Source organism: Dermacentor silvarum, chromosome 2 (assembly GCF_013339745.2).
Source record: "Dermacentor silvarum isolate Dsil-2018 chromosome 2, BIME_Dsil_1.4, whole genome shotgun sequence".
Lineage (NCBI taxonomy): Eukaryota > Metazoa > Arthropoda > Arachnida > Ixodida > Ixodidae > Dermacentor > Dermacentor silvarum.
In genome coordinates this window covers 175,757,935-175,768,082 of record NC_051155.1, presented here as the reverse complement: position 1 = coordinate 175,768,082, position 10,148 = coordinate 175,757,935, and the positions used below count along the sequence as shown (strand labels likewise).

Genomic DNA, 10,148 nt, shown 5'->3' with positions numbered 1-10,148 from the left:
ACAATAGCGGCGGTATAATGTCCCCTCCTTGAGGAGAAACATCCGTAGAGAGGCGTCACCCGGCGTAGACTCCAGACGGTCGATGAGGACTCGTAACGAAGGATCGCGGCGTTGCTCGTTGCCAATTTGAAGCAACTGGGACACAGAGAAAACTGAAGCGATGGCGTCCGCATCGGCCGGTTCATCGATGGGGTAGTGGGACAAACAATCTGCATCCTTGTACAAGCGCCCGGTCTTATATACCACGGGAAAGGTATAATCTTGCAGGCGTATATATAAAGCCCAGCGAGCGGAGTCGTCCCGTGGGGTCTTTGAGCAAGGATAGCCAGCAGAGAGCGTGGTGATCAGCGATGACACAGAATGGGCGTGCGTACAAGTATGGACGAAACTTCGCAACAGCCCACACAAGAGCGAGGCACTCGCGCTCTGTGATCGAATAATTACGCTCGGCGGGTGATAGAAGTCGGCTGGCATAGCCAATAACGCGTTCATGTCCACGTTGGCGTTGTACTAACACTGCTCCTATGCCGTGACCACTGGCATCAGTTCGAACTTCCGTGGACGCAGACGGGTCAAAGTGGGCCAGGATTGGAGGCGTGGTAAGGCGAGTAGTGAGCTGTGAAAAAGATGCGGCATGGTCAGGACCGAAAACTGGACGTCCTTCTTCAAGAGGTCTAAGGGGACGTGCAATTGTCGCAAAATCCTTTACAACGCGTCGGAAATAAGAGCACAGCCCTACGAAACTACGAACGTCCTTGGTAGACTTGGTAGCCCGTTTGCTGGTACTTTCATTCGGCGCACATACAACCTTTGTATGTGTATCCACAAATACATCCGCCGAAATACCGACCGACTTAGCAGCAAAGAGCAGCAGCAGCCAGCAGCAACAGCAGAGACGCCAAACCTGGAAGGCTCTTCCAAAGAAAGGTTTGTTTTAATAAACACCGACGTGCCTTTGCGCCCTTGAGTTCGCCGGCTGTGACACACTGGCCTGATTGAGGCTCGGACAGCGAGTCCTGAGGCCACAGCACATGTTTTGCGATAGAGAGCGTCGAGATGTCCAGTCACATCATCAAGCCTTTGCAAGCGTAAGTTCTGTGAATGTTCGTTTCTGTCATTCGTGTTTTAATTTGTCATGGATGGGGAAAAAAGCAGTTAACAGTTATTTTAAGGCGCCGTATTTTGGCAAGTATAAACCCCGCTCAAGAAAGTTTCCACGTGCTTTCAAAGTACTGCCAACCACTAAACATCATGTAAGACTGCAGTCATGTATATAAAATTCAAAAAAATGTTCTGCAGAAGACTTATAGACAGCTAGTATCTCATGTGCAACAACTTCAATAATGAAACACAGGTTAGTAACCTTTCAAGTGTCCACTTTGAGCCATTACGTCGGTGTGTGCGGCAGGGCATTGCTTTTTGAATTTATCAACACAACCCCTAGCTCTATTTGCGTGCAACAGCATGTATGGAGGGCCCCATCCAACCCCCACAAGCATTTCATCCAGGTCATCTAGGACAAAAAGAAGTATCTTTCATTATCAGCATCATTTATTACACCCTTAAAGGCCCATTTGCAGGGTATTACATAGGGGGGATACAAAGAGAATACATCAAAACATGGCTCACAATAACATGACAAAACTTGGCTTTACAATAACATGTAAAACAACTGGACATTTGGTCAGACACTGCGAAACATACGCAAAATAACTGACTGTTAATTGCTGAGATGATATGACAGCAGATGCTTACGTTTTAAAAGGTTACGTTGATTATTAGCGTGATCTGTGGCCGTATTCTGAAACGATCCACTTCGGTGATAATATCGCTTCGGCGACAATATCGCCGCTGATGCACTGGTTGAGCAAAATTGAATGACGTCATGCTCAACCAGCCAATCAGCTCATCAAATTTTGCTGAAACATCCAATCAGCGCGGGTCGTTGGCCAAGGCGATAGTATCGGCGAATTGTATCGTTCCCGTTCCCTAGTAGCTGGCTGAACTCTTCATTCGATTTTGAATGGAATTGAATAATGACGTTTTGCGTGCCAAAACCGCAATTTGATTATGAGCAACGTCATAGTGGGGGGATCCAGGGGATCTTTAACGTGCACGGAACACGAGCGTTTCTTGCATTTCGCCCCACCGAAAAGCGGCCGCCACGGCCGGGATTCGATCCCGCGACCTCGTGCTTAGCAGCGCAGCACCACCGCGGCGGGTCTCTTCGGGCAAAATTTTTGGCAGAATCCACGATGACTGTCGGCGTTTATGCTCAAGATTAAGTTCAAACAATGTACCGACACACCGTATCGCCACCACCGAAACGCATCTAGTCTGAGCCGTGTGTACAGCAGCTGGGCTCCTCTCTCTCAAGCGTTTCCATGATGATGGTAATTTACTGGCATCCCGTTCGAAACGAGGCGGCGACAAATAGTCTTGAGTTAATCAGGCATATCTAGCTACGGGCGCGTGCAGTCTCTTTCCATTTCGTGGCGCTTCCGAGATTGCACCGGTGGGGCACTGGGATGTATACTATAACGCTGAGAATTAATTCCTCGGTGCCCGCCCGTATTTGTGACAAAGCGTCGGGCTGCTGCGCTTGGGGAACTAATACGGCGCAGATTCGAATCCGCCCTGCATGGCGAAATTTTAAAGGACTTTTTTTTGACAGCGGAGCTGTTTAAGCCGGCCGTTAGTCCGTCCTTCCGTCGCGGACAAAAAATGTGGGTCGCTCCTGGCGGCAGTGCAGAAAAGGGAGCAAGCGCGATGGCACATACCCCTGTGACTAGCGAAGCTGATCCTGGCCGAGTCTAGCCAAGCATGGTTGGGACTACTTAAGCTTAGTCAGCCATCGATAGCCAATGAGTAGCTAATCGATAATAGATCAATAATCAATAAATTCCGGAAAATGCTGGGGATGACTTGGTAGCCTAGCCCAAAAGCTAGGACTAGCTATAGGTGTCCATCAGCTCCACTCTCTCTTTAGCATTGCGCCTCCAGTGCAAGCTACGCAAATTTTTTTTCATTAAATAGAACGGTGTGAAGAGGCTAGATAGATACAGACATGGCGTGCTGAAGAAGGCTAAAAATGTTAATTGCATTAAAAGGACGACATTGTCGTTTACCATCCTATCAGGCACTTTGGGAAATGAGGTGTTGTGCTTAACAGCCTGGCGCCATTTAATCGAACTGGTTTCCTGGATAGAAAACGGTGCGTGCCTGTTGTGTTTTATACAAGTCCAGCACGCCCAAGGTTTCAATGAGGATGGTATGCGTGCCACTTGGTGAGGACACGCCACGGTAGCTTAGTGGCTATGGCATCGTAGTTATAGTGGCTATCGAATATTTTTAAAGTGAAACTTTGTTTGCGAAACTCCCTGCGCCTCTGTTGCTGACCATGGCTGCCGCCTGTCGCTTGCTGCTGCTGCTCGTGTGTTCTCGCTAAATAGCAAGATGGCAAGGATCAATCTCTACCTCTTCTTCATCCGTGCCGGCCTAATGCTGTAGTCTTCTTGTGTCTCGCGGCACTACAAAGCGTATCTTTAAAAAATCGCTTAACCTTGCACTCGGCCGCGCAACGCTTGAAACAGCGAAGCTGGGCGATCGTAGCCCAGCATTTTCCGGAAGTGCGCGCGAACTATTCACCTTATTACTCATGATGATGATAATTTCTGTTCGCGCGTCTCGGACTTACGGCCGTCACTGCGCGTTGCATAGCGCAGCTTGCAACACCGACACCGCGTTCCAACGCCGACACCGCGTTCCAGGAGACCCCCTCCGTGAATGCGTCTCTCTCTCGCTCTCATAGCGCGCAAAACATCTTCACCTCGCAGAGCGCGAGCTTACGAACGCGCCAGCTGTGGACGAAGACGACGACGCTCGAACGCAATCATATGGTTCACATAAATGCATGCTGTGCAAGCGTGGCTGTGTAGCCGCCTAGTGGCGCTTCTGCCACACCTACCATTAGGCTAGAAGCGCCGGCAGCAAAGACTGGTCTTTTTGTAGATATGTGATTCCCTCTCTCTGTGTTTAGGAAACCTGTGAAAAAAAAATCGGTTCAGTGTTTGGTACTTGCTATGTTTGAAAAAGAATAAAGTAAATGGATGTAAATAATAAAAAAATCACAGCATATCCACGGGGTGAATGATGATGAGTGGGCGAAGCTCCGGAGGGAATCATCGGATCTCCCGCTTAAGGGGACGCTAGCACAAACGCGTTAGAAACGTGCAGTACTCTCTAGTAAGGGGGAGCGGCCACAGCGTCTTACGCAGCCATTTACACATGCCGGAACGTGCACCGCGTTTGCCGACGCCATCACATGACTGCTGAGAGAGTATACCCCCCGTATTCATAAACGCTCCTCGACTTGAACTTGACTTGCCACCGCTTTGGGCAGCGCGTTCGAAACGCGTTGAAGGTAAGGCGGAGAGGCCACAGCGTCTTACACCAGCTTCTTACACGGGCCGTAACGCGCTAGCACAAACGCGCTAGAAACGCGGCCTTTCGTTAATGTTGGGTGTCCATGTCCGCTTCGTGGCGTAGTGGGCTAACGCCGCGCGCTCGGAAACGAGGGGTCCCTGGTTCGATTCCGCGCTACGGACACAACTTCGGAATTTTTTAACACGAAAGTGTTTTATGCCGGGGTCCACCAAGACTTCACTGACGTATTTCCGTCACGGAAATACGTCAGCTTACAATGTACACGAACATAATACAAAGAAAGAAACCAGAAGAAAAAGTTCCACAAACATGGAAAATTTGGAAATCGAGCCCACGACCTCTCGGTCCGCGACGATAGATCGCGGAGCGTTTAACCCATTGCGCCACAAACGCATTTGCAGAGAGCTACACAGACGCGCCTTATATATCTAACACTCCTCCGTGTACCCGCGCTCTTGCTCGGGGCGGTGCCGCCGCCTACGAGCAGAAAAGAGAAGTACTGCATTATGACACTAACGCGCACCGACAGTGAACGCTTCGGTGGTCTCAGCACTACGACGCCTCGATGCCAGCATTCGAAGGGACGCTGGCATCAAGAAGCACTACCAACGCCACCTAGGTGGCGTTCACCGTACTCAGCACAGCGGAGCGTGGCCTCCGCAATTAGCTCTGAAAATGTTTCTGAAGTTGATCGCGGAGGCTGCAATTACGACGCGCTGTACGCGCTGATTTGACTCGGTGACGATTCAGTTACGTGCTTTGTCTTGCGCGTTGTATTAGTGTGTCAGTTACGTGCTTCGTCTTTCGCGTTGTGCTAGCGTGTGCAGCGTAGTGCAGCTTCCATATGCACGACGGTTGCTCATGGTCATCGACGTTGGTAGTCGTGATGGAGGAGACGTGCCACCAGGCGTCAGCGTGGGTGCATCAACGCTTAAGGGCGCTTTAGCCACAAAACACCAATAGACATTATATATCAATGTGCAATAAACATTACACTACTTCTGTGAAGACACGTTTCACTTTCGTGTTCTATACCGATTCCTATATAAGAGGGATCAACCACATTTTTTTCTCATTTTTCTCAGACTGGTTACACACTACTACTACGACGACGGGGACGAACGGGTGCCGCTATAAGGAGCTTCGCCCCTAAAAAATAGCCTAGTGGTTACGACGCTCGCTTTGAGACCGGGGGTACGCGAGCTCGAATCCCGCCTCGGCAAGAAAGTTTTGTAGCGTTAGCTACACTGGCCTAGCCAAGCCCGTTTCGCGCGGCACATCAAGAGTCGTGCTGCGCATGCGCAAGGATCAGTGATGTCACACGGCTTGCGCACCGGAGCCACCGGAGCCGGCACCTCTCGCGCACTCCACCGCCGCCACGCGCGACTCACCGCCGCCGGTCTGCGCATTCCAGAGGAGTGACGTCGTAGCCGTGGTAGACGCACTGGCGCCGGCGCGCGCTCGCTGTGCATTCGCTGTCTGACACTGCGCTGGAGCCGCTGCGCTTCTGACTGGCGTTTGCCAGTGTGGTATAGCCATGGAGAAGGAAAGCGCAAATGCTGCTCAGCAGCGCAGAAGAACGGAGAAGCTTGACTCATCGGATCCCGAAGTAGTTGCCTGGCAATTAGCGGTTGAGCGTAGGAGGAATGAACAGAAGAAGGCTAAACGTGCTGCGGAGACACTGGAGCAAAGGGACGAACGTCTAGCAAAGCGCAAAAATAAATATACATGTGCCACATAATACGTATACCGCGTGTGTGTCATTGGAGCAGCAGTAAGCATGACAATCAAGCTAATCCTTGACAATCTAGACAACCAGGAAAGCTAAGAATAATCAGCTGAACCTTTGCTAACGCTACGTATATCCTGGCATAGCCGAGCTAAGCCACTGCAACTTTTTTCCTTTCTTTCTTGGTAGTTTCTTGCTACGCACCACAAATTACGGCTGGCTTAAACAACTTCGCTTTTAAAAATAATGTATAAACTGTTAGACCAAACTTCAAAATAAACCGTTTTTCGCTACTTTCCACAATATAAGTGTCTGACTATATTTTGCCCTCTAAATATCGAGCCCCTTATTATTCCTGCTGCATGCATAGTGTTAAAACGATATTCATCTGATTGCTGCTGCATTATTCCACAGCACAGATTTTTATGCTTCCAATCTATGTCTGCGAAACCGTATGACCTGGATACGTAGCGTAGCAGGTGCAATTATTTTGTTTTGTTTTCTGTTTTACTTTGTTGCAAGTTGTTCAAATATTGTTCGAGAGAACATTACACTTCTTTTGACAAAGTTTCCGCTCATCCGTCACCACAGAGACAGGAAAGTATACCTACGTGAACTGCGGCGCGACTGTACGATTGACGGACTTTCTTAACGTACTCGTGGGGAGCACAAAGGCATTCGCTCAATTCGCACGCCATTGCGAGTGACGGAAAAGTGGCGTGCGCCGCTACGTGTCTGGCTGTTCCGTACATGCGCACCTTTTACCGGTTTTCTAACGACTACGGTTCGGTGATCCATCAAGTTCGAGTTGACCTGCACTAATTGTCTCGAGGTGCCCCAGGGTTGGCCAGCAACGCCGCATAGATTTCTTTGAGTGAAAAAAAAAAAAAAAAAAAAAAAAAAAAAACAGGGTGAACGGGCTTTGTTTCGCAACCACTCCGAAAACAGTCCCGCTGAGGGACGCGTCTCTCCGACAGTGTCAATGAATCGCCGAGCTTTCCGAGCACATAGCGGGTGCATATGGGTCGATCGACTCGCGTTTGTGCAATCCTCCTGGCTGTTCAAAGAAGCTCAAGACGATTCCTCATTGTGTTTCGTTTTGTGTTACTTTACTGTGGGGTGTGCGCCGTGTTCTTTTTTTTTTTTTTGTCTTCCTTTCCACAAGGGGAGATTGAACGAGTGAGTCCCCAGCGCGACGCTGGCATCTCTTCACTGCACAAGAGCAGCGCTGACAGCACAGCAACCGCTGTTGAGAGTTCAAACGGGATTCAGCCTGCACGCGACCTGCATAACTCACAGCGCAGCTTACGGACCTTTGCTGGAGGTGTACGAGTATTCGCTGTCGCGCCCTGAGGGAAGACAAGGAAGTAGTTGGAGAGTAAATACACTCGCGGGAGGCCAGACAACTCGTTATCTCGACAATTTACAGAGGGCCATCCACGGTGCAAACTCGCGATATCTTAGCAAGAAGTTGGACAGTTGGTGTACACTCAGCTGTGCGTATACGTCGCCGAGGTGTTTTGCTACCTGCGCCCGGAACTTCTGAAGGAAACAGAGTTGCAAGAGAGGTTGTGATGCTCGTGACCTCGTGCGTGAGCTTGCCGTGTGCTCTTCAATGGTAGAGGCCTGAGAACCTTAGGAAAGGGTGCGGTGTTTCTGAACCCCATGTGCGCGAGCAATCTGGTTGCTGTACCAAAGAATCAGCTCCTAGACGGAAGCGCCCTGCGATTACGTGCGAAGTCCAAGTTCGTGCTTGCTTTGAACTGTGCGACCTACGTTTAGTTTTTTTCAGCCCTTGAAAGTAAGTGGCCAGCAGCAATCATCTGATCGCCGGAGACATGGACCATGCCAGTGCTTCCACCAATGCCATATCTTTCAGCGGTCTGTCGAAGCCCAGTGACCGAGTGAGTTTAGCATCTTCATTTTTTAATGCCACAGTTGCTACCTTTCTCTCTTCTTTGCCTTGTTCTTAACTATCTTAAGTCAATTACTTACAATGAATGCCGGAATACAAAGTGCTTTTTATTGCAGATGCGCTCTTTGTCTAGATGTCTCTTCGCCTAGATGCTGCTCTTTGTCACTCGCCTAGCATCTAGGCTTTCATCATGACTCTCAGGTCGATTATTATTATGATTATTATTTGATTTGAAAACATATATACATTTTACAGGAAAGGGAAAGCGAGGAGCAGGCTGACAACTGCCACCGGAAGGCGTATTTCCAATTGCTAGTAGGTACAGCGTTTGACCGCTGGCGCCATGCTGCGCCACTCGCGCGTACCATGTTTGTAGCCGCCGCCGTTGGAACGGAGGAGGCGTTGACGGAGAATACGCTGGGCTGGTGGTGACTAGCCTGCTCTTGGGATCGGTGGTATTATAAACGCATCACTGTTTTGATGATCCAAATATAATCTCACTATCAGGGAGGGAGCAGTCTACCTGACTGGAGCAGTGTTTTTTTTATTTGGGGTGTTGCTACGCTGCGCTCCGCAACACCCCAACGACCGCCGCTTCGCGTCGGCGCCCGGTGCCACGGCAGCAGCCGTGGCACCGGGGTTCAAACGACCACGCTGGCAAACAGAGAGGAAAAAAAGAAAAAAATCACAGCATATCCACGGGGTGAATGATGATGAGTGGGCGAAGCTCCGGAGGGAATCCTCGGATCTCCCGCTTAAGGGGACGCTAGCACAAACGCGTTAGAAACGTGCAGTACTCTCTAGTAAGGGGGAGCGGCCACAGCATCTTACGCAGCCATTTACACATGCCGGAACGTGCACCGCGTTTGCCGACGCCATCACATGACTGCTGAGAGAGTATACCCCCCCCCCCCCCGTATTCATAAACGCTCCTCGACTTGAACTTGACTTGCCACCGCTTTGGGCAGCGCGTTCGAAACGCGTTGAAGGTAAGGCGGAGAGGCCACAGCGTCTTACACCAGCTTATTACACGGGCCGTAACGCGCTAGCACAAACGCGTTAGAAACGCGCTAGAAACGCGGCCTTTCGTTAATGTTGGGTATTTATTGCCATCGTGGTGCGTGTGTCCATGTCCGCTTCGTGGCGTAGTGGGCTAACGCCGCGCGATCGGAAGCGAGGGGTCCCTGGTTCGATTCTGCGCTACGGACACAACTTCGAATTTTTTTTTTCTCATTTTAACACGAAAGTGTTTTATGCCGGGGTCCACCAAGACTTCACTGACGTATTTCCGTCACGGAAATACGTCAGCTTACAATGTACACGAACATAATACAAAGAAAGAAACCAGAAGAAAAAGTTCCACAAACATGGAAAATTTGGAAATCGAACCCACGACCTCTCGGTCCGCGACGATAGATCACCGAGCGTTTAACCCATTGCGCCACAAACGCATTTGCAGAGAGCTACACAGACGCGCCTTATATATCTAACACTCCTCCGTGTACCCGCGCTCTTGCTCGGGGCGGTGCCGCCGCCTACGAGCAGAAAAGAGAAGTACTGCATTATGACACTAACGCGCACCGACAGTGAACGCTTCGGTGGTCTCAGCACTACGACGCCTCGATGCCAGCATTCGAAGGGACGCTGGCATCAAGAAGCACTACCAACGCCACCTAGGTGGCGTTCACCGTACTCAGCACAGCGGAGCGTGGCCTCCGCAATTAGCTCTGAAAATGTTTCTGAAGTTGATCGCGGAGGCTGCAATTACGACGCGCTGTACGCGCTGATTTGACTCGGTGACGATTCAGTTACGTGCTTTGTCTTGCGCGTTGTATTAGTGTGTCAGTTACGTGCTTCGTCTTTCGCGTTGTGCTAGCGTGTGCAGCGTAGTGCAGCTTCCATATGCACGACGGTTGCTCATGGTCATCGACGTTGGTAGTCGTGATGGAGGAGACGTGCCACCAGGCGTCAGCGTGGGTGCATCAACGCCTAAGGGCGCTTTAGCCACAAAACACCAATAGACATTATATATCAATGTGCAATAAACATTACACTACT

The 10,148-nt window shown here is 50.2% G+C and overlaps 1 protein-coding gene across 2 annotated transcripts in view; it reads left to right on the top strand.

The window, feature by feature from the left end:
• Positions 1–10,148, top strand: part of LOC119442189 (putative sodium-dependent excitatory amino acid transporter glt-6) — a 120,128-nt gene that overhangs the window by 81,374 nt on the left and 28,606 nt on the right. The window contains exon 1 of one of the 2 annotated variants that reach the window (XM_037706960.2): positions 7,974–8,079. The exons of the other annotated variant lie outside the window; for it this stretch is intronic. Coding sequence (XP_037562888.1) covers positions 8,014–8,079 — 66 coding nt within the window. The 5' untranslated portion in view covers positions 7,974–8,013. Of the gene's footprint in view, positions 1–7,973; positions 8,080–10,148 lie in introns of those variants that run through there. 2 annotated transcript variants of the gene reach the window in all.